The sequence below is a fragment of the Antechinus flavipes genome, chromosome X, assembly GCF_016432865.1.
Source record: "Antechinus flavipes isolate AdamAnt ecotype Samford, QLD, Australia chromosome X, AdamAnt_v2, whole genome shotgun sequence".
NCBI lineage: Eukaryota > Metazoa > Chordata > Mammalia > Dasyuromorphia > Dasyuridae > Antechinus > Antechinus flavipes.
This window is the reverse complement of record NC_067404.1, coordinates 17,749,309-17,774,083: the sequence shown is the minus strand read 5'-3', so window position 1 is coordinate 17,774,083 and position 24,775 is coordinate 17,749,309. Positions and strand designations below refer to the sequence as shown.

Here is a 24,775-nt window from a genome sequence, read left to right as displayed (position 1 = left end):
TGGCCCAACCAGAGGCAAGATACTGGTGCATCTAAAGGCCCCTAGGGACAAACAGCCTGCAGAGATTAAACAAATGATGTCCTTCTAAGAAGAGAAAGGCAGAAAAGAGATCTGGCAGTTAGGAGCTCATGAAGATGAGACAGAAAGGGCCCCACAGATAGCACAAAACCCTCCTGAGAACACTCCCAGGGGCCCAGCACTAGGTCTCCTATGAAGAAGGGGTGAGCAAGAACATTTGTGTATTTGCTCTTGAAAGAGATGTTGCCAATTTTCTAAGAGAGAAGATTAAAGAAATGGAGATGTCCCTCCCCACAATTCCTCCCATCAAAGCAGTGCCAATCTCTGCTTGTAGTCCTTCAGTAATGGGATTTCAGTAAGTCCCAACTTAGGTCATTCCACTTTGGAAAATTCAGTTTTTCAATATGTTGAGACAAACCTGAATTCCTGTAATCAATCCACTAATCAATCGATCCCAGAAGCATGCCCGAAACACCTACTGTGTTCCAGGCGCTTCATCTCTCCCTTTGATTCTAGTTTCTATTCTGAAGCCACAGCAAAGTCTGATCCCATTGCCCTTTGACAGACCTTCAGATCGGGAGAACAGCTTTCACTGCCCCTGCTGCCTTCTGTTTTCAGAGGGAAATGCAGCCCCTTAGAGTCATGCAATTTGGAGGTGGCAGGGTTCCCTTAAACCAGAGCAAACAGGCCTAGGGAGGGAGGTTCAGTGATGTGCCCACAATCGCCCAGAAACTGGGGTTCAAAGTGAAGTCCTGATTCCACATTAGGGCTCCTTCCACCTCATGATCCTCCTTTCATCTGTTCCTCCTGGGGGAGGATTTCAAGCCCCTCACCCTTCGTGTCTGTCACCCATCCCTCCTAAATGTGGGTTCTAGAAGTGAACACAGCATTCTAGGGATGGTGAGTCCAGGACCACAGGGGTTTACGTCTATTCCCGGCATGGTTATTTTCTCCAGTCCTGGGATTTCACTGGTGGGAGGGGCCCCTCCAGCTTAGAGAGTCCAGCTGCTCATGTCAATCAGCCGGGGAGTAGGGAGTTGCCTGGGACACAGAGGGGTCAAATGATTTACTCAGGGTGACAAGACCAAGCCAGTAGGCAGGACATGAAACCAGGTCTCCCTGACTCCAAGACTGGACCTCTATTGTGTACCCCGGACTCCATCGTGTGCTTGCATTAATGCAACCTGAAATCGCCCCAGCTTAGTCAACAACGTGGCTAATCACACAAAATGCACTCACACATACACACACACACCCCCCACAGGTAGAGGAAAGAGGGGCCAGAGCTACTCCCTCCCAACAGGGGGTAGAGATACTCCCTTCCTTCTGTTGTCCCCTCTGAGGGAAACTGCAGGGTTCTCCACCTTGACTTGAGGATGTGCCCTCCCTGGTAACATAAGAGGAAGAATCCCTTCTCCCTTACTTAGTAATAAAGAGCTGGAAGACAGATGGGACGAGAGCCAGAAGTTCTTTTCAGGAATGTGCCCATAACTTGCAACTGGCTCTCCAAAAAATGTATGCACTATATGCTACTCAATTGAATCCACTTTATTAGCGTTTTTGCCATCACTTTCTTAAGCCTAGACAAACAACCAAACAGTATATTGTGAAATATGTAGCATAGGGGATGCCATTTTACAGCTCAAAATTGACATCACTATCCTCTTCTTCCCTGTCCTTCTCCCCAGGAGAAAAAGCAGGAAGTTGGAGCTGGGGGCCATGTTACTCTCCTTAAAGAGAAGGCCTGCTGGATCAGAGTTCTGTCTATCTGCAGCCTGGAATATTTTGAGGATGTAGTTTTCAAGTTCCAGCTAAAGCTCTGGTTACGTTAATAAAGGGAAAAGGAGGGTGCCAAACTTTATAGCCAAGACTTGACTCCCTTCTCACCAAATAGCAGCTTCACAATGAACACACATAGCAAAGGAAAACCTATGTATCCAAATCAGTAGCAAAAGAGAAATCAGAGAAAGGGTACATAGAGGAATATATATGTGACCACACACACACACACAGTGAACAATAAAGTAAAGAAGCTCTCTTTTGGGGAGTGAGATATCTTAGTTCAACCAAGAGAGTGTTCAATCTCACCCAAAGGGTAATACAGACTGTTGGAGACTGCCAAGATGCTCTCATATCTTGTCAGTCTTTTCCTTCAGCAGCCAGAAGTGGAGTGAAACGCTTCTATCTTTCTCTCAAAGTTGGAGACTAAAGCTATCTCTCTCACTCTTACTAACTCCATGCTGGCTGCCCACTTCTTAATCCCATGCAACTGCTTTCTATCCATGAGCTTTGGGACTGGGTTACAAATGAATGAACTCCGATTTATCGCATGATTAAGGGGTAAATGTTCACACTCCAAATTTAACAGATTGGTCTCCTAATCCACAAGGAGCTGGGTCTACCAGTGTAACTGGAAGGATAGAAACAGAGGAAGCTCAGAGGTTCTGAGGCAGAAAGATGAGAGTGTGATAGCAGAAAAGGGGAGGGAAGGGAAGGAACAAAAGCTAGGAAGACAAGGCAGCACTTTCCCACTTCCCACCAATTAATTCTCTTTCTAAGAAAAAGCCAGGAATTTTCAAACATGTAAAGTCCCTAGAACACAACAGGGAGCCCGCCCTGAAGAGCCAGGGGTCTGGAGGGGACTGTCCGCCACCACCGGGAAGGCATAAGGGTCAGAATGGAGCAGGGATTTGGATTTGGCAGCTGTTGACACTGAGGCAGAGATTTGCCGAAGGTCACATAGCTAGGGAGCGGCAGAGCTGGGGTGGTCACTCTCTGCCCCTTAGCCTTTGAAATCTCATTGGTTCATTAGTCCTCTATTTTTGTCATTTTGTTCATATATGATAATAGGGATATGATTTCCCTCCCCTACTCCCCACACCTATGACTGCTTCATTGTACCCCTGGAATTTTGTATTTTGATTCAGCTTTACCATTTTCTTTTATATACTAAGTAATTGTTGCTATTTCTTTTTTGATCCAGTCATCATTTAAGATTGCACTGTTATATCTCCAGTTGTGTCTGTATCTTTTATTTGTGATCCCTAACCCAATTACTAATTTTATGGCATTATGGTCCAAAAAGGCTGTGTTAGATATTTTTGAGTCTTGACAGCATTTAATAAAAGTAAACTGAGGTGCAGAAATCTGAGCTTTATCAATTCCTTAGCAGGGCATGTACCTATTGACAAAGGACATCAAATGGCTCCTTCAGTTAGGCCCATGACCCAAAGGAGACAGAAATCCTTTTTATAAGCATAGAACAAAGAATAGAACTGGGTAGGTGAGGAAAAATAATGCAACTGGTTACAGGATTGGCAGCATTAAGGGAAGGAAGACAATATTATTAGTTGGAAATTGGGAATGAGGCTCTAGCAACAACTCCCTCCTTCCCTACTGGGACAAAGAAATATTCAATGTTTGAGTCCACTTTCAAGGTTAGATTTTGCACCAGACTTCTTTGAATAAGAAATCACATGATCTTGACCCTTTGATGTTCATTTGTAGACCGAAGGGACAACAAATTTCCTTGAGGCAAGAATGGCACAACGATTAACAAGAAAACTGAACTTCTAAATTTATGTCCTAGGCAAAGGGACAAACTTGACTTGAGCAATCATACAAACTGCAGCAATGATATAGAATGGAATCAATTACAGAATTGAGTCAGTAATCATATACATTAGAATCACTTTGTGTTAACCACTTTAATACAGAATCAATTTAATTTCTTCATCTGCTTTTGTCAATTTTTATTTATATTATTTAAAAACATAATAAGAAAAAAGAAAAACAGAAAAGAATACAAAACAAAACAAAACAAAAAAACAGAACATTGCCATATGCCCAACAAAACACCACATCTGTCTTTTAAAAATTTTGTTTGCAATATCTGTACCCAGTTTATCAATTTTTATAAAAGTTCCGGGACACGTAGAAATAGGTATATTATTTAGTAATTTCATTTGGAATATGCCACAAATCTTTTACCTCCAGAAATTCGTCAGTTCCATGCTGTCCCTTTTGTTTAGTTTTCTGTTAGAGTTATCCAAACTGATAAGTGTCACTGAAGTCTCCCTTATTTTTTGTATTACTTCCTATGTCTTCTTGAAGCTAAATTAATGTTTCCTTCGTGAATGTGGATGCTTAGGCCTTTGGAACATTAAGCTTACTAATGATAGTAGTTTGTTGTCTATGATTCCTTTCAACATAATCAACTCCCTTTAGTTTTTGAATATTTCTTTTTCCTTTTTCTAAAAGTAGGATGGCAACTTCTACAAAATAAAAACCAATTTCCCCCCATTCCCCAAGTTATATTTTGCATGTATCTTTGTTTTTCAATGTTTTTCTTGCTCAGTACATCAGGTGTTTTTTTTTTATATTCAGTTTTTGCACTCCTTTCCAAAAAAGGATTTCTTTTCCTCTTTTCATAATCCATCTTCTATTTTTATTTACATTAGACTTTCATTCTCTGATTCATGACCCCCTAATTATCTGGTTTCTTTATTTTCTGTAATCAAAGATGTGAAGGTATCCATTCTAGACTCTCTATTTTAGTCAGTTTCTGCCACTGCCCTGTAGGGCTTGGCCCATAGATCTATTTTGTCTCTTCCATTTTGCCTCCCAGAAAAATGTCAATTATTACTTTTTCCCATGGTAGGGCCCCTTTCCTGTGACTTCTTTTTATAATGCAGACCACAACTTGTCTATACTCTCTCTTGTTGAGCTCTGTTCTACATTTGGCTGGAGATCTCCTCCTAGTGCCCTTGGACCCCACTCCTCCTGACTCCAATGGTCCCCAGGGGTCCCAACTCCTCCCTCCCAATGTAGAACAAATAGACTTTTGAAGCACCAAACCCCTCAAGCTTTATTCAGTATGAGGTTCTCATCTTCCTTCACTAATCATTTTTCTTCCCCCATAGAAGCAGTTGTCAATGAACTCCTCACCTCCAAAGTAAGACCTCCTTCCTTTCCTCCTCTTTCACCAATCACCCCTCTCCCCCACTCCCCCATAGACTCTTCTCTTTCTTAAATTACAGAGGTCACCTACCCCACTGCCAACTCTTTTTAAAGAGCACATCATGATGAGGTTCTGAATGGTGGGTCGGGCTGGCACAGAGAAATTGGAGCTTTGATGAAATTGTTCCTTGGGGCAGGCGAGGAGAAGGCTCTGATGGAGATTACTTAACTTCATGGTCCCTGCCTCTGGGGAGGTTGTCCAGTCAGAAATCCTAGTTATGTCGAACCCCTTTGGCCAACATGGCGTGGAAGTCATGGGCAGCCTCACCCTGCTATGCCTTGTCACAAATCCTGATCATGTCCCTGCAGATTACATTTTCCTTAGAAATCTACTCAGGGCCCATGCCATACTCACTGCCCTCCTTTGGGTCCATCCTCCATGACACTCTTTATCATGGTGTCTTTCCCTCTCCCTTGCCACATGGTGCCCCTCCTAAGGCCGCTGTGCTTCCCAACCCCACTTCTCCTTACAGCTAACTGTCTCTTTTAGGGGGCTATGTCCCTTTCCGGAATTAGCCTGACAGCTAAGGGCATGCCCCCACTTCATGGGGTGTTCCCTTTCTACTGGGTATTTGTGAGTTCTACCCGGAAATTTCTCTTTTATATGCTCTCCCACTCTACTTCACATTTCCCATTCGTGGGGTCTGTTGTGCCTCTTACTTTGTCTCTAACCTCTTCCCAGAAAGAAACCTTCCTTTTATCAAAGAGAATGGCCCTTGCAAATCCTTCACATGACCGGACCCCATGTTTCTGGTGCCTAAAGAACATCATGTGGCGTCTGCATCAGCCACGTCAGTCACACACTCCTATTTAACCCCCTGCTCCCCTCCTCCACTATTCTGTGTACTCTCATGGAATGTAGTTGTACCAAAAGGGGCACCTACAGACGGGGCGTCACCAGGTTCTGTCCATCAAGCTCCCTGTCTCTTTGCCATTGTGGCCGTTGGTCAGTCATGTTTGACTCTATTTGGGGTTTTCTTGGCAAAGATGCTGGGGTGATTTGCAATTTACTTCTCCAGCTCATTTGACAGATGAGGAAACTGAGGCAAGCAAGTTGATGTGACTTGTTTAGGGTCATCCAGCAATTAAGTGCCTCAGGCCAGATTTGAGCTGATTCCAAGGCCATTCTCCTCCTGAGTGCAGGGGTGCAGAGGGTTGCCTCAGGGCAGGGGTTCCCTAGCTTTGCAGGCTCCACACCCCTTGGCTTTTCACCTTCCCATGTGTCTTAATGTGAAATGCATTAATTCTACTGCAGATTTCCATTATAACCAAAATAAAGATATCACTTTTCCTTCTCCAAGGGAGCACCAACGCTGCTGTAACTTCCCTGAGGGGATGACAGTTAAATCTCCTGGGCATCCCCTTGAGCAGCTCCCCTCTGGGGCTGAGATATCTCCTGGGGGCTCCTTCCCTTCAAACCTGGGACTTGCAGTTCTCCCCCCCGGGGTTCTCTGGAGGTCCCTGCCTCGGACACTGGGCCAGGCTCATGCTGAAGGGCTCCTCGGGACCAGCTCTGCATCCCCCCACCCCGAATCCCTCTGCCGGCTCCCTGCCTGCCTGACCTGCCTGACCTCTGAGCCTGGGTCCTGGAGGGATCCGAACTGGCAGAGAGGAAGGCCTTCCCTCCGGCACCCCCATGTCCCCTCCCCAGGGCAGTTCCTGGGGAGGGTGAAAATTCAAGTTTGTATGCTATGTCAGTATTAAATGTTTTTTCTTTTTTTTTTTTCCTATAAAAATAAAGAACCTGGCCAAGGTTTCCCACGTCTGTGGCCCCTCATCTGCATCTCCATCTGCCTCTTTACCTCTTGCTGCATCCCTTGAAGTGACCAAGGGCTGCCACGTAATGTCCAGAACAGGACTTTGAGTTGGGGGCCTGCTTCTGCATGCTGGCTCTGACTTTCCCAGCTTTTAGTAACCTGGGAGAGCCCGCCATTTCACTTGGGCTCTCAGGGCTCCAGCCCCCTCTGCCATCCCTTTCAGGATGGGGGCCCAGAGGGATCCCTGTGGAGAGGCCGCCCTGATTCCCAGGGACCACCCTTGGGGCCCTCTTAGGAGGGGAGAGCGGAGGGAGGACCGAGATGCTTGGAGGGTTCTCTCTGGCTGCAGGGAGGGGGGGAGGGGCGGGGTGAGGAGGGGAGTCAGTCTGAACGCCCGCTCCCCTTCCTCCCCCCTGCTTCGTGAGGTAGCTGCCCCAAAGGGGAAGCAGTTGCCCCGGGAGGAAAGGACTTGCTCTCAAGCGCTGGCTGGATGCCCACGAGGTCCGAGCAGTGCAGGGGATGGCTGCTCGGGCTTGGGAGGGAGCCAGGCCCCTGCGGCCCCTCCCTCCCCGGGGGTCTGTGAGGGGAAGACTTGGGGACCAAGGGACGGCAGCCCCGGTACCCGAAGCCCCTCCCTGCCCTGTCGGCCCCTCCCCCTCCCCCAGTGTCCCACGGCCTGGGCTGCCAGTCCCGGGATTCCTGCTGGCCCGGCCCCTTCTGCCCCGCAGACTTCAGCCTTTCCCTGGCTGTTCCCCTGCTGCTCCTGCCAGCGGCCCGGCCGATCTTCCCTTCCCGGAGCCCCGCACTGGGCTTTCCACTCCCGGCCCCGCTGCCCAAGGAGCAGCTCTGTGGCGGCTCTGCGCGAGAGGCTCCTGCAGACAAGCTTCCCTCGGGACAGACTTTAGCATCTCGGACCCAGCCACAGACACCGATTGCTCCGGCCCGGACGCCCCGGGGGATTCCACAATCCCCTAGAACTGGCCTGGGTTCTGTGGTCCACACTGACGACTTGAGGGCCCTAGAACCCTTCTTCCCTCCCCAAGAAAAATAGTACAATTCCCACCCATCTGTGTGTGGTGGAGGGGGGAGGTGAAGTTTTGAGGGAGGATGATGGACTTACACAATTGGAGGATGAAAAGATCATACATTTCTGAGCTGGAAAGGGCCTTGGAGACCAGGGAGTCCGAGCTCTCCCTGATTTTGCAGATGAGCAATCTGAGGCAGAGAGTTGAAATGATACCCCCTGGGTCACATATCTGCGAGTGGCAGAATCTGAACTCAGGTTTCTTTTAGTTTAATCCGGTGCTCTATCCCTTATGCCAGACCCCCATTAGAACATTTCTGCCCCCCTGGAAGAAGCATTTGCCCTCTGTTCACATGATCCAATGATGTCTTCAGCGTTCTCAAAGAACAGAAATAGGGAGATTCTCAGAAGCCAGAGAACACAAGGTAACTTTGGAGGAAGAGATGCTCCAAGTGTGCTTTTCAGGGCAGTCTGATCCCCAGAAGGCTGGGCATGGTGTGGGAATGGAACGGAGAGGGATGTATCCAGGAAATGAGATGTGCTTAAAAAGTTTGGCGCAGACCCAAGAAAAACTTCAATAAATTCAAGTTATCTTCTAATTACAGAATAGACAATGTCAAAACAGTGTTAGAACATGACTGTTTGAATTGAGAGGGGCCTTGCATGTCAGAACTAGGAGGAAGGAGCCTTAAACATACACTATTAGAAAAAGAAAGGGCTTCAGGGGAGAGACCATCACAACCCAAGAGGTGGTGAGCATCTAGAATGTCGAATGGTAGACAGGTGAGGGAGCTTAGTATATGGAATGTGAGAAATGGAAGAGACCTTAGTAAGTCAGAGCCAGAAACATCCCTAGAATACAGAATATATGATGTTAGAGCTGGAAGAGAACCTAGGGCCTAAAAACAAAGAATATCAGAGCTGGAAGGGACAGTAGAGCTTTGAATGTTAGAATGGAAAGGATGCCTCACACTGGCTAAGGTGACAGGAAAAGATAATGATAAATGTTGGAGGAAAAACACTAATGCATTGTTAGTGGAGCTTGAAATGATTCAAACATTGTGGAGAGCTATTTGTTACTATGCCCAAAGGGCTATGCAAACTGTGCATACCTTTTGATCCAGCAGTGTCACTAGTGGGTCTTTATTTCAAAGAGATTATGAAAGAAGAAAAGGACCCATATGTAGAAAGATGTTTGTAGCAGCCTTTTTTTTTTTTTTTTTTTTTTTTTTTTTTTTGCTGTAGCAAGGAACTGAAAATTGAGTGGATGCCTATCATTTGGGCAATGGGTAAAGAAGCTATGGTATATGAAAGTTATGGAATATCATTGTTCTATTAGGAATGGTGAGCAGGCTGATTTCAGAAAAGCCTGGAAAGATTTACGTGAACTAGTGCTGAGAGAAGCGAGCAGAATCAAGAGAAAACTGCAGTAATGACGAGATTATGTGAAAATCAACTATGACTGACTTGGCTGTTCTTAACAATGTGGTGAATCAAGACAATTCCAATAGACTTGGAATGGAAAAATAACATCATCGCATGCAGAGAGAGATAGATGGAGTCTGAATATGGATTGAAGCATAGTATTTCCTCTTTTTTGAGGTTGCTTATTGAATTATTGAATAGTGCTGGATTTAGTTTTCTTCTAATTTACTATATGTAACACTTTAAAAAAAATTTGAGTTCCGAAGATGTCAAACACAGTCTGGGAACCATCTGATTTTTCTTTTTTTTTTTTTTTCTAGTATTTTATTTATTTTTAGTACACATTGCTTTATGAATCATATTGAGAGAGAAAAATCTGACTACAAAGGAAAACCACGGGAGATATAAAAACAGAAAAAAGAAGTGAACATAGGACATGCTGATTTACATTCAGTCTTCTTAGTTCTTTTTCTGGATGCAGATGGCATTTTCTGTCCAAGGTCTATTAGGAGTGCTTTGGAGAAGCATAATATTTTCACTTTTCAGTTTTGTTTTTTTTCTTTCTCATGTTTTTTTCCTTTTGTTATGATTTTTCATGGACAATATGAAAATGTGTAAATGTGTTTAAAGGAATTGCATATATTTACGCTATTTCAGATTGCTGTCTCCGGCAAAGGGTGATAAGGGAGGGAGGGAGAAAAAGTTGGAACACAAAATCTTACAAAAGTGAATATTGAAAACTTTCTTTACATGTGTTTGAAGATAAAATACTATTAAAGGGAAAAAAGGAATGGAAAGGATGTTAGAAATAATCAAGCACAAACTGCTCATTTGATAGATGGGAAAAATGAGGCACAAAGATTGGAAGTGACTGGTTCAATTGTTCCAGCCACAAATTACTGGTAGACCAGAGGTTAAATCTCTGGTTTTAATGTCCATTCTGGGCTCTTTTTTGAAGGGTTAGACAGCTAAAACAGTTTCCTCATAAAGAGGAGATGGAAGCCCTTAGACCAGTAATATCTCATTTCCCTGGAGCCCTTTCAAGAGATACTAGTTCTACTGTCTCTCTTTTGCAGTTATTTTTATCCTTCTCTTCCACTGTCTTCACATTTTTCTCATCCTTTTTTTCCCAGCCAGTTAATGATCCTAAAGGAGCCTTGGCCATCAAATGGCAATCTCCGCGGTACCCTGGCATCTGACAGACAGTCTTCATGGGAGATGGAAGAATGGAGACATGGGAGATGGAAGAATGGGACAACTGAATGGAGGTCTTGGAGGAATCTGCAGCAGCCTCTTATGGAGATGGCCAGGAATTTGAGACTAGAAGAACAAGCCCAATCAGAATTACTTCCCCTCTTACCATCCTAAGAGTTTCAGAGTTCCTATGGTATATACAATATGACCTGTGGTGTTGGCCACAGGTAGTCAGACTCACAAGGAGGGTGACAGTTAATGGTTAGGCATACACTGAGACTTTTATTTAAGCACCTGACCTAAAAGAAAAGCATCAATCAAACCCAAGGCCCCAACTGAGCCCATCACTTGGGTTTTAGGACTCTACTGAGACCACCAACCAGATGCCAGAGCCCCAGCCTAACCATCCACTGTATTTCAGACCTCCAGCCAGACCATCAATAAAATCCCAGGCCCAAAGAGACCACCAGCCAAGTTCTAGCTGCCATGAGACCATCAACTGGTTAAGGGGATCCCAGTAAGGTCATCTACTATATTCTTCTTCAGATCCTCTGCATTTGCTTTTTTTTTTTTTTGATGGAACTCACATTGGAAATGTAACTTTTATTTTCCTTTACTGTCTTCAGTTAAAAAGTATTAATTTTTTCTCTCTTCTAGCTGCATTCCTTCCTTCCTGCACTGAAAAAAAGCAAAACCAAAACAATACCCTGGTAACAAGTATTCCTAATTAAGGAAACAAAATTCCCACAAAAGAACAAGCAAACTTCAAACCAGCAGATGCTATTGAAAAGCTCCAACCAAGGAAATATTTTCAGGATAAATCCCAATTTATGGGGGTATACCAAGACAATATCAAAATGGGTACATGATTTAGATATAAAAGGTGACACCATATTTCATTTAGGAGAGTAAGGAATAGTTTAGCTGTCAGGTCTATGGAGAAGGGAAAGATTTGATGGGGAGCATTAGAAGATATAAAATGGATCATTTTGATCATATGATAAAATAAATAGTTTTGCACTACAAAGCCAATGCAACCAAGGTTAGAAGGAAATCAGAAAGCTGGGAAACACTTTTTACAACAAGTATCTCTAATAAAGGCCTCCTTTCTCAAATATATAAAGAAATGAGTCAAATTTATAAGAATATAAGTTATTCCTTAATTTATATATGATCAAAGGATATAAATAGACTATTTGCAGATGAAGAAATTAAAACCATTTATAGTTATATGAAAAACTGCTCTTATTGGTTTGAGAAATGTAAATTAAAACAACTCTGAGGTACCATCTCATACTTGTCAGATTGGCTAAGATGATAGAAAAGGAAAATGAGAAATACTGAAGGGGATGTTGGAAAATGGGTGTACGAATGCATTGTTGGCAGAGTTCTGAACTGATCCAACCATTCTGGAAAACAATTTGACACTATACCAAAGGGCTATAAAGCTGCACAATTTTTGACCCAGCAATACCACTACTAGGTCTGTATTCCTTTTTTTTTTTTTAATAATTTTTTATTGACAGAACCCATGCCAGGGTAATTTTTTACGACATTATCCCTTGGACTCACTTCTGTTCCGATTTTTCCCCTCCCTCCCTCCACCCCCTCCCCCAGATGGCAAGCAGTCCTTTATATGTTAAATAGGTTACAGTATATCCTAGATACAATATATGTGTGCAGAACCGAACGGTTCTCTTGTTGCACAGGGAGAATTGGATTCAGAAGGGAGAAATAACCCGGGAAGAAAAACAAACATGCAAGCAATTTATATTCATTTCCCAGTGTTCTTTTTTTGGGTGTAGCTGCTTCTGTCCATCATTGATCAATTGAAACTGAATTAGATCTCTTTATCGAAGAGATCCATTTCCATCAGAATACATCCTCATACTAGGTCTGTATTCCAAGGAAATCAAAGAAAAGGAAAAGGTATTCATATGTGCCAAAATATTTATGGCATATCTTTTTGTGGTGGCAAAGAAGTGGCAACTGAGATGATGTTCATCAGTTGGAGAATGGATGAACAAGTAATAAGTGAACTGAGGCAAATCAGGAGAATAATGTACACAGTAACAATTTGGTAATCATAATAAAAACTTTGTAAAAACTGTGATCAACAAAATGATACACCACAACTCCAAAGGCTCACGATGAAAAATGATATCCACCTCCAGACAGAACACTAATGGATTCAGAATGAGATTAAAATCTACTTTTTTCTTTTTCTTTTTCCTACTTTTTTGGTAACATGGATAATGCATAAATACATTTTGCATATTTGGGTATCATTTTTTCCTTCTCAGTAAAGGTAGGGTGGTAGGATAGGTAAAGGAAGGGTGGAAGGAGGGAAGGAATTTGAAACTGAAAATAACAAGAATTTTTTTTTAGAAAGAACACTGCTAGGTGGCACAGTGGATAGACCACCACCCCTGAAGGCAGTAGGACCTGAGTTCAAATCTAGTCTCAGACACTTAACACATCCTAGCTGTATGATCCTGGGTAGGTCACTTTACCCAATTGCCTCAGAAAAAAAAAACAAAACAAAAAACAAAACACTGCTTGGCAACAACATCTTGTCTAACAGAAAGTCTTCAGACGTCATTGGTTCCAGTCACTTTAAACTTTATAAACAATGTTCCTGTCAGGCAGTTGCTATGCCCCCTTTACAGATGAGGGGACTGAGCCTCAGAAGAGAGGTGAAGGGACTTGGACACAGATAGGAAGTATCAGAGGTGGAACTGGAAGCAGGCTCTTCCCACTCCAAAGCCCAGTACTCTAGGTATTTACAAAAGAATTCCAGAACTTAGATTTGGAAAGGAGTTCAGTGGCTGTCTAGTTTAACCCACACAGAAAAAGGAATCCCTGATACTATATACTTTTTTCAGTTGAAAATATTATATGCTTTATTGTACATTTATTTTTTTTGAAGATATGTTCCAAATCCTTTTTTTTTTAATGGAGTGAAATATTTTCCTGGAGGGGTGTCTTTTTTATAACAGTTTTTTTTATTTGCCAAAATACATGCAAAGATAGTTTTCAACACTCAGCCTGGCATAATCTTGTGTTCCCCAACTCCCTTCTACTAGACAGCAAACAGTCTAAACATGTGCAATTCCTCTTTACATTTCCACATTTATCATGCTTGACAAGAAAAAGCAGATCAAAAAGGAAAAAAATGAGAGAAAAAATAAGCATCCGAACAACTTCAATAAGAAAGATAAAAATACTATGTTGTGAACCACATTCCATCCCCATAGTCCTCTCATTGGAGGTGGATGGCTCTCTCCATCCCAAATCTATTGGAATTGGTCTAAGTCACCTCATTGTTGAAAAGAGCCAAGTACATCTGATACTATATACTTGACAATTGATCATCCAAGCTCTACAAGGCAGCCATCCCACTTTAGCCTATATCAGACATTTTGCATCTTTTCCCCATGTTGTCCTCTTCTTTCAGCCTGCCCCCCCATAGCCCACAGCTCACATTTATATAGTGCTTTAATGTTTACTAGTGCTTTTCCTACACAATCTCATTCATGCCTCTGTGGCACAGCCCAGGGGCATGGGGGCATGATTTCCAGCATGGCCTTGTCAACAATGCTGCAGCAGGTGTACAGCAGGTGGCAGAATCTGGTCAGTGGTTCCCTGTGGAAACACACAGTGATGTGATGTCCCCATCGAGGTTAATAATTGACATGATCAAGCCCTTATTGGGGAGGTTTAACTTCCTCAGGGTACTTTCCCATCCATGCCCTCTGGATCTGTGTGAGGAGGGGTACAGAAAGAGCTGTGTACTGTGATTTTCACTTCGGATTTAGGGAAGTAATCTTGTCAAGCCTGAAAGGGAGTGTGATTTGAGTATGTTTTAATTGATGGGGAATATTGATCATTAGCTCTCTTCCCATTATAGATGAGTTCCTTGAGAGCAGGGGTCTTACTTCTGTACTCCCTGCCTCGCCTTCTCCCCGCCCTCCCCCCCCCCCCCCCCCGCCTTAGCATAATGCTTTGCACATAGTACGTGCTTCATAAATGCTTGCTTCATTCATTCTTTCATTTGTTCATTCATTCTCTCAGATTAAGGCTGGACATTACAGGACAAAATTGTAAAAGGAGGACCTTTTTTAGGTTTCACGTATGGAAATTAAAAAGGGTCACTAAAAGAGTTTTGCCATTTCCCAAAGGCAATGCCCCCTTCCTCCCTCCCTCCCTTCCTGCTCTCAACGTCTCCTCCTCCTCCTTTTCCCCCTCCTTCTTCTCTTCCTCCTCCTCCTCCTCTTCCTCCTCCTTCTCCTCCTCTTTATTCCTTCTCGTATGTAATTTTGGGGTTAACTGGCTGCTAGTCGGCATTCTCACTCTATCCATCCATTCATTCATCCTTCCCTCCATCTCAGCCAAAAGGCTCCGGAGCTGGGCAGCGGCGGGGGGGAGGGGGGGAGAGATCGCGGGGGGTGAGCGCGGCGGCACGGCGCGCGGGGGACGGCGACACTGGCCGCGCAACGAAAGCACCCCCCTCCCTCACAAGGGGCTGACGTTTTGCCGGGGTCTCCTAGAAACGCGCGCGCGTGTCTCCTGGTATACCATATAATAATAGCCAGCAGTTCCATCACCATCTCGGTACACAGGCAGGCTGACGTCACCGCGCAGCTCCCTCCCTGGACTCGGACTTGGGAGAGGGGAGGGGCAGCGCCACGCGGCTCGCGGCTCCCGTGCCCCCTTCCTTCTCCAGGCGGCCAGCTGGGGGCGTGGGGGGGGACGACTGAACAGGGGGAGGGACTGAGGGAAGGTGGGGGGCGCAGCCACAGAAGGCCGTCTCTATGGTGAGCGGGAGGCGGCGACTGAGGAGGCGGAGAAGCGCGACCGCAGCGGCCCCGGCGCAGGTACCAAAGTAAAGGCGGACCATAGAGGGGTTTGGGGAGGCGAATCTTTACTCGGCTCCATGAGAAGCTGCTGCAGCTCGCTAGTGCCGTACGGCTCCCCGCCGCGCGCCCCGCCTCAGCCCACCATGCCAGCCGCCCGTGCCGAGCAGAGCCCGCGGATCCGGGAAGTTTGGGCTTGCAACCTGGACGAGGAGATGAAGAAAATGCGACCCGTTATCCAGAAATACAATTACGTGGCCATGGATACGGAGTTCCCAGGTGTAGTGGCGAAACCTGTCGGAGAATTCAGAAGCTACGCCGACTACCAGTACCAACTGCTGAGGTGCAATGTGGACTGGCTGAAGATCATCCAGCTGGGGCTGACGTTCATGAACGAGCAAGGAGAGTGCCCCCCGGGAACCTCCACGTGGCAATTCAACTTTAAATTCAATCTGAAGGAGGATATGTACGCCCAAGATTCCATAGAGCTCCTGACCATGTCCGGGATCCAGTTCAAGAAACATGAAGAAGAGGGGATCGAGACCCAGTATTTTGCGGAGCTCCTGATGACATCGGGAGTGGTGCTGTGTGAAGGGGTCAAGTGGCTCTCGTTTCACAGCGGCTACGACTTCGGCTACTTCATCAAGATGCTCACCAACTCTCCTTTGCCCGAAGAAGCTCGCGACTTCTTCGAAATTCTTCGACTGTTCTTTCCGGTCATCTATGATATCAAGTACCTCATGAAGAGCTGCAAAAACCTCAGGGGTGGACTGCAGGAAGTGGCCACTCAGCTGGAGCTGGAGCGCATAGGCTCCCAGCACCAGGCAGGGTCCGATTCGCTACTCACAGGTATGACCTTTTTCAAAATGAGGGAAATGTTCTTTGAAGACCACATCGATGATGCCAAGTATTCTGGCTACCTGTACGGCCTCGGTTCGGGAGCTACTCACGTCTACAACAACGGCCACCCCGGCTTCCAGAACCGCTATCCGGGCCCCTACCAGAGCAACTACCCGAGAGGCTTCCAGGGCATCCATTATATTCAGTACAGCAGAGATTCAGTATGGAGAGGAGACCCGCAAGCATTCATGAGGTGAAATAGAAAATAGGGCTTATTTTTTTAAAAATATCTAAACTTGTGCTTTTTTTCTAGAGGTTTTTATCTCCAGTTAAATCCTTTGGTCAATATAAGTCTTTTTTTTTTTACCCTATTTTCTCAACTTGTTCTCTGTTTTGTCTTCTAATACTAATTATAACCTACCTTCCTACCACAGATCCTGAAAGGTAGAAGAGTTTTCAGGTTGAATTTTGCAGTGTATTAATTAATCCACCTGTTAGCAAGTATGTGTGGCCAAGAGGGAAAATTCATATCTTACTCAATCTTTTGGTAACTATATCTAGTTGGTCTTATTTTGGCCCCTGCCCCTCCTTTCCTCCCAATTCCCAGATTCCCAAGCACTGACTGTAATTTAATGCCTTGTTTCATTTTTGTCTCTTCCAGCATGCAAGAGATGCCAGCGTATGAGGGTGAGGATCCTCAATTCTACACCTATGGAGAATGAATCTGCTCAGATCCCCTGTTTCAGTAGAAGGTTGGAGTTTCCTTGATGTTTGCTTGAAAATTGATCATCCGCCAGTTTTACACAGCATTCCCTTGTTTTGGACCCATGTTCACTGTGCTGCAAATTGTTGACCCAGCTAAGCTAATCCAAGAAGGAAAAGGAGAATTTAGTGACTGCTTTTCCTGATGTTTCATCTTCTAAACACCTTTAGTGTTCTTGGTTTTGAATTGGTATATGTATTAGATCTGTGATTGACTAAATGTTTTAATCTAGCTTTACCCACTTCAGCAAAGTCCCTTGTAACTGGCTTTTCAAGTTCTGTCGGGGAGCTGGCATCCAAGGAGCATCAGCCTGAACTTCTTTTGACAGCATCATTCCTTTTATTGCCCTTTTGCCTTTTAATTCTACTAACATTTCTTTTTTCTCCTCATTCCTGACCCACCCTTTAAAAATAGTCATGTTTACTGTGTAATTTGATGATTCTGCAAGTCAGCTTCATAATAGAAAGTCCAAAGAAAGCAAAGTCACCTTAGTTATATTTTATACCAAATTAAATTTGAAGAAATAAAATTATGCTTTTGTAGTTGCTAGAAAGACAAAAGTAATTCAGAGCCTTGTTGTAAAACAACAAAAAGTCCCTTAAATGAACTTGAATGATTTTAGTTATCCAAGGACTATAATGATTATTTATTTTTGTGTGTATATTTTTTGCCATATATTTTCTATCTATTGACAGAAATAACTGTGAAGTACTTTCTTAGCCAAGCAGATTATGTGACCAGGCCAGAGCACATGAAGGAAGAATTTGGTCATTAGTAATCAAATACTAGCTAGAAATGATGGATGGCAAGTGTGTATGTATATGTTACCTGCACTTCAATCAGTATATTATCTGTTTTCCAGATGGGCTTGTCTCCCTTATCTTTTAATACTCTTTTCTCATTAAGTTTGCTAGAACCTTGACTCACTGGGAAATATTCATTGAATGAACCTCAAAGGAGTTTGGTGGTAGTGAGAGATGGCAATGGAGAACAAGGAATATTCAAACTCCTTCATTATGATGGAGTGGAAAGGAGAGTGGGAGTTGAGTTGGGGGGAGAGCAGGAAAATGAGTAAAAGTGCAACCACTGCCAGATCTTAGTGAGGGCAGGAAGAAGGAAGGAGTAGAAAAGGAGAAGCTGGTATTACTCCTAGTGCCCAGTCCAGTGCCATGTACAGAGCAGGCATTTGATGAATGTATCGTTCTTAGACCCTTTGGCTTCCTTCTAGGCTCAGGCCAAGGGACATCTTCTGCAGGAGGCCTTTCCCAGCTCCCTCAGCTGCTAGTGCCTTCCCCTCGCATATTGCCTTCCACCTACTCTGTCTATATATTGTGCGTACATAGTTACTTACAAGTTTTCTTCCCTGTTAGAATGTAAGCTCCTTGAGAGCCAGGATAGTATTTTTTGCTTTTCATTGTATCCCCAGTGCTTAGCACAGTGTTTGGTACATGGTAAGGACCTAATAAATGTTTGTTGATTGATTGCTTTGTCTAGTGTTTCTTGGGAAGTCTTCCCCTGGGGTGGGTGGGTACATCCCTGGGAGGTCATGTGTATCGGGGTCGGGGGTGTGGCTGTTTCCTGCTGCCCCAGCTGTCCTCAGAGATGGTCAGCAGGACAGGGTTCAGTAGGAGTCTGTCCCCCTGGCCCAAACCCTCATGCCCCCTGCATACCCTAGCAATGGCTCAGTAGGAGGTGGCCCGAAGGACTGGTCTGGGCTTTTCAAGCCTAAACACTGAGTTCTGCTTCTTCCTCTGTCTTCTTTTTCCTTTCTGTTCTTTCTCCTGATTCCTCTTCCTCCTTCCCCTCCTCTCCCTCTTCTTTCACCTCATCTCCTTTCCCCCTCCTCCTTCCTCATGTTTCTTCCTACCTTTCCCTCCTTCCCATCCTCCCTTTCTTTTCTTCCTCCTCTGTCCTTCTCTACCTTCCTCTCCACTGTTTTTCCATTGCTCTGGCTCCTGGACCCTGGTGTGGACCTGAAATCCCCTGTGCCGGCTACTGTCACAGCCTTATCCCAGGTTGCTACACAGCTGGCAGCCAGATCTCCCCTTCTGCAGAAAAGTTCCATAAGGGGGGCACTGAGCAACTTGACTGCTGAGCCCAGAAAGGGGATCATCCTAACATACAATGTACTTTATGGAAAGAAGTGGGTGGCCCTGATTTCTTCCTTGGGGAGAGCAGGCCTCAGCAACAGGGACAGAGTAGGAGGCCTTGGGGAAGAACTGAGGAGAAGAGCATGGACGTGGAGCTCATCAAGAAAGATTTTGGTCAGACACAAGGAAGAATTGCTCACATCTTTATAGTGGTTTCTGCCTCTTAAGGACTTTCACATCCCCTTAAGCTCCCTCCTCCCCTCCCTACCTCTCTTACACACACACACACACACACACACACACACACACACACACACACACACATTCACACACACACACACACACACACACCACTGAGGTAGGTGGGACAGGTATTAATATGCCCATTTTAGAGAGGGGAAAAATGAGGTATAGAGAGCTGGGGTGACTTGCCCTAGATCACAGCACTAAAGGAAGTGGCAGCCCCAGGTCACAAACCCAAATCCCTGAATCCCAGGTTCTTTCCACTCTGCTTGCTTGTAGGATACACTTGGTGGGCTATTGCCTAAAAGCAAGTCACCACTGCAATTCTGTCAATGAGCTGGTTCACGCCAGAGCAGAAGATTGCTAGTCTTCTCTGTCTGAAAGTCTTACTACTTCCTAGTGAATACATGCTATTTACTAGCTGTATAACCTTAACTAAGGCGCTTCCCTTCTTCAGACCTAGGTTTTCCCCTCTGCAAACCAAGGGTTTTCTGTCAGTTGAGCATTTCTTTTTTGTAGTATTTTATTTTTCTAAATACATTCAAAGATAGTTTTCAACATTCATCTTTCCAAAACCTAGTATTTCAAATTTTTCTCCCTCTCTTGCCCCTCATTCCTCCCCTAGATAGAAAGCAATCTGATATAGGTTAAACATGTTTTAAACATATTTCCATATTAATTATGTTGTTCAAGTAAAGTCAGATCAAAAGGGAAAAAACACAAAAGAAAAAAACAAGCAAACAACAATTTAAAAAAGGTAAAATACTACGCTTTCAGTTTCCGAAGTTTTCTCACTGAATGCAGATGGTACTTTCCATCACAAATATATTGCAATTGCTTTGGATCATTTCATTCAGTGCTGAAAAAAGCCAAGTCCATCATAGTTGATTATCACACAATCAAATTGTTACTATTTACAATTGTCTTTCTTCTTTTTTAAATATGTGGAATTCTTCTACACATATTTCTACATTTATCACGCTGCACAAGAAAAATCAGATCAGAAAGGAAAAAATGAGAAAAAACTAAAACTAAGCAAACAGCAACAAAAAGATGAAAATTCTATGTTGTGATCCACATTCAGTCCCCATGGCACTCTTTCTAGATGCTAATGCCTTTCTCCATCACAAGTCTATACAATGTTCTCTTAGTGTTACTTCATTTACATTTTCCAAGCTTTTTTGAAATCATTTTTGTCATCATTTCTTATAGAATAATAATATTCCATTAGATTCATATATCACAACTTATTCAGCCATTCCCCAACTGATAGACATCCACTCAGTTTCCAGTTCCTTGCCCCTCCAAAAAGGGCTGCTACAAACATTTTTGCACATGTGGGTCCTTTCTCATCTTTTATGATCTCTTTGGGATACAGACCCAATAGAGACCCTGCTCGATCAAAGGGTATGCACAGTTTTATAGCCCTTTGGACATAGTTCCATATTGTTCTCCAGAATGGTTGGATCATTCCATAACTCCCCCGACAATGTATTAGTGTCCCAGTTTTCACACATCCCCTCCAACATTTACCATTATCTCTTCCTGTCATCTTAGCCAATCTGAGACAAGTGAAGTGGTATCTCAGAATTGTCTTAGTTTGCATTTCTGCACTAGAGGATTTCTATGCAAGGTCCTCTGACATCCAACCCAGTGCTCTTTCCATTATAGCCCAGTTGTCTGTGCTAGTTTCTTTCTGCAACACTGCTTTGCCAGGGTTCATGACAGCCCTTTTGACCCCTGTCCCCATCCATCCCTGAGTGGATGACTCCCCTACCTTTTCTTCATGTCCCCTTATTCCACAGAATGGTCTGGTCTATCCAGTCCTCAGAGCTCACCCAGGCTGACTGGTCACCAATAGTTCCTACTAACTTCCCTACTCCTTTCCCTTTCCACCCAGAGTCACTAGTCTTCAGCTCCCCAGGGTCCAGGCTCAATGTTTTAGAAGCTTTTTATCATCCCTAGGTCCCCAAGGAGGATTACATCTACTCAGAGGCCAATCCTGTCCCTCAAGCTGGGCTCATCAAAACATACTTTTATAGAACCCATCACCACATTTGGGGTACCATTGTTTTCAGTGACAGTGAATGTGGGTTGGGGCACTTCTAATACAAAAGCACTGGGGAAGTGCTATCTGCTTCTCAGAAAATGATTTGTATTGGAGTGGCCAAGGCCTGTGTCAAGGTTTAACGTTCCATGTGTTTCCCAAGTTATGTATGATGTTCTTTGTCCCCAGACCCCTTCCAGCTCTGACATTATGTGTTGTAAGGTCCCTTCTAGCTGATTAGAGGAAAGCCTGAAATTCCTGAAACACCCTCCAGGAAAAACTACACTCCCTCCACTAATGCAGGTTGTCCCTTCTTTGAATCTTAAGTCAGTAGTGTGACCTTGAGCAGTGGTATCAGATAGAAACTGGGGCCACTAGTGTGGACATAAGAGTTCTTGCTGAAGGCATATTGACTTGGTGCTTAAAATGTTTTGGTCTCTATCTTTCAGTGTCTTCTTATTTATTTTGTTAAATATTTCCCTATTACATTTAAATGTGGTTCTGGCCCTGTTTTGACACCTCTGGTGTAGAGCCCTGACAGGTTAATTGACTTGCCCAGGGTCACACTTCTATCATGCTTTTAGCTTTCTAAAGCACTTGTTTCACAAAAATCTTATGAAATGGGAACTGCAAGTGGCATTATATTTATTGTTCTTTTTAATACAACTATTTTCAATGAACTAAAAGCTGTTTTTTCTCTATCCCATTCTACCCGCCTCCTCCTGTAGGGACAGAAAAAGAAGAAAATAAAATACTTTTGTACAGTCAATTCTAGATAAACCAATTCCTATAGTGGCTATGTCCAAAAAAATGTATCTACTGTTGTGTTCTAGAAAACCATGGTCTCCCCATTTTTATTGTTCTTTTGGTCTTGATATTCCTAACATGCTTGTTGAATGTCCGATAATCCTGTTGCCTAGTCACTGACTAACAATATCATTTTGGAAATATCTCCCTTGAATAAATATTGGAGTTCCTTCTGTTAGCCAAATATGGATCTCCATGTCTTGATTAGTCATGTGGATTTCCCCCTTTTGGAATTGATCAGTTGAACAACTGTACTGCCTCCTTCTATTTTTAGTGCTCTCATTCCCTATAAATAGGTAGAAGATATTCCTGACTGCTTATACATTTTGGATCCAATTTCTTAGGGACTACCAGCTTCTCTAATAAATTGAAATTACTCAGACACCTGGCTGTGGATTAGAATTTGGTCTCACAGTGGTAGAAAGAGCATACATAAGTTCCAGGAGTATGGGTCCAAATTGCCTTTTAGGATGAATGAGCTAACAGCCTGCTCCAATAGAGTATTAATGTGCCTGTTTTCTTACAGTGCCTCCAATCTTTTTCATTTTCATTTTCTTTTTCCAAGTTAACTAACATGATGAATGTGAGGAAGAACCTCAGTGTTGCTTTAACTTGTATATTTTTATTAGTAGCAATCTGTAGCATTTTTAAAAATGTGGTCATTAATAGCTTAAAATGTCTTACCCCAAAAGCAGCATTTTTATATTATTTCACTATTTAAGCATCTCTTAATTTAATGAGATCTTTTAAAGGAGAAATTTGTTGCAGTGATCTTTTCTTAGAGATCTGCTTCCCAAATTTTAGCTGTGTTGATACTGTGTGCTTACTTTTAATTTTTTTAATCAAAATTTCCCTTTTATCATCAGTGATCCATGTCACCTTTTATGTTTCAGCAATGTTTCCATTTGAATTTTATTTTGGTAGAAGGTTTTAGTATATATATATATGATTGTCATCTTATATAAAAATGTCTGCCTACCTTCTTCTAGGCTGCTTTTGTTCAAATTTGGGTCAAATAGTATGTTTATTCCAATAGCTGGAGCTTTGGATTTTTTGAATACTGGACTACTATGTTCATTTGTTTGTGTATTTCACTTACCCAATCTGTTCCACAGATCAGCCTTTTTATTTCTAAACCAACACCAAACTATTTAAGCTTCTACTTATTTGTAACTTAGTTTGATATTTGGTCTTACTAGAATTCCTTTTCATTCTTTTACTTTATTTCCCTTGAGATTCTTGACCTTTTTTTTTTCTTCCAGATAATTTTTATTATAATTTTTCCTACCTCTATAAAATACTACTTTGGTAGTTTAATTGACTTTCCATGGAATAAATAATTTAGATGATATTTTATTTCATTTATTCACTCATCTGATGAGCAATTAATATTTTTCTAATTATTTAGGTTTATTTTTATTTACATATAGAGTGTATTGTAGTTGTATTGTGTGGTCTGTATATTAAAACAACTAAGTTTTGCTATTTCCTTTTCCTGCACATTTTATGGATGATGAAACTGAGATAAACAGGGTTAAGTGACTTACCCAGCATCACACAGCTAATAAGTGTCTAAGGCCGGATTTGAACTCAGGAACATCAGTCTTATTGATTCCCATCCCTGTGAGTTATTCCCTGAACCACTTAGCTGCCCCGAATCACTTTGTATTTCACTGATTGGCCAATAACAGGTCTCAGCCCAAGCCTCTCTTGTCCATTGCTCAGGTTTTGATGACTCAGAGTGAGTGTAAATAGCAATTGTTTCTGTCCTGGTCAGAAATGTTCTTTCCTTCCTTGACTGATTCTTTGGTCAAGACAAAGTTGGCCATCTTTTATCTCAGTCCTTATCTCCACTTTAACTATTGAATGGGTGTTGCCTCACACAAACAGGAGAAAGACCTTAGCTTAAAAAGGCCAAGGTCTCCCACTGCATTCTGAGCATCTCAGTTAGCCTGACCTATGTCTTGCCAATGACTCTGGAAGAGAGATGAGGGTGATGACTTTGCACAGCTCTGCCTCTCTTACATCCATTTCACTTGAATGCCAAGACATCACCCTTCTGATTTAAATCGGTACTCTTGGAGAATGAAAAATGACTCAGTGAATAAAGGGTTTGGACTGGGCATCAGAAAGATTTGAATTCAAATCCTAGTAAAGAAAATTATTAGCTGATAACCAATCACTTAGCCTACCCCTCAGTTTGCCCATCTATAAAATGAGGAATAATTTGAGGATCAAATGAGTTAACATACAAAAGAACTATAAATTCTAGCTATTACTGTATTTATATAGTTTTTGGCATTTTTTGGAAGGTACACACCTAAGCATTTTATACACTCTAGTTATTTTAAGTAGATTTTCTTTTTCTCTCTCTTCCTAATGAGTTTAATGGTCATATACAGAAATGCTGATGAGTTATGTGTATTTATTTTGTATCCTGAAAATTTGTTCAAGTTATTGTTTCAATTAATTTTTTTTATTTTACTCCCTTATGTTCTTTAGGTAAATCATCATGCTATCTGTAAAAAAAATTGGCAATTTTTCCTATCTTTCTTCAGTTTCTTTTTCTTCTCATTGCTGTAGTTAATATTTCTAGCCCTGCAGTAAATAGTGGTGATGTTACATTTTATTCCTATGACAGAGAATACTTTTGGATAGATACTATTCATCATCAGAAAGATGCAGTTATTCC

The 24,775-nt window shown here is 43.0% G+C and overlaps 1 protein-coding gene and 1 long non-coding RNA gene across 3 annotated transcripts in view; one reads left to right on the top strand and one right to left on the bottom strand.

Moving 5' to 3' along the window:
* The window catches only part of LOC127543233 (CCR4-NOT transcription complex subunit 7-like), a 204,213-nt gene extending 185,834 nt beyond the window's left edge, over positions 1 to 18,379 (top strand). Inside the window, exons 1-2 of one of the 2 annotated variants that reach the window (XM_051969266.1) lie at positions 15,216 to 16,386; positions 16,795 to 18,379. In XM_051969266.1, coding sequence (XP_051825226.1) covers positions 15,374 to 16,386; positions 16,795 to 16,855 — 1,074 coding nt within the window. In that variant the 5' untranslated portion in view covers positions 15,216 to 15,373 and the 3' untranslated portion in view covers positions 16,856 to 18,379. Of the gene's footprint in view, positions 1 to 15,215; positions 16,387 to 16,794 lie in introns of those variants that run through there. The other variant, XR_007949168.1, reaches the window with a different exon arrangement.
* The window catches only part of LOC127543234 (uncharacterized), a 106,325-nt gene that overhangs the window by 10,381 nt on the left and 71,169 nt on the right, over positions 1 to 24,775 (bottom strand). The gene's annotated exons all lie outside the window — the stretch shown is intronic.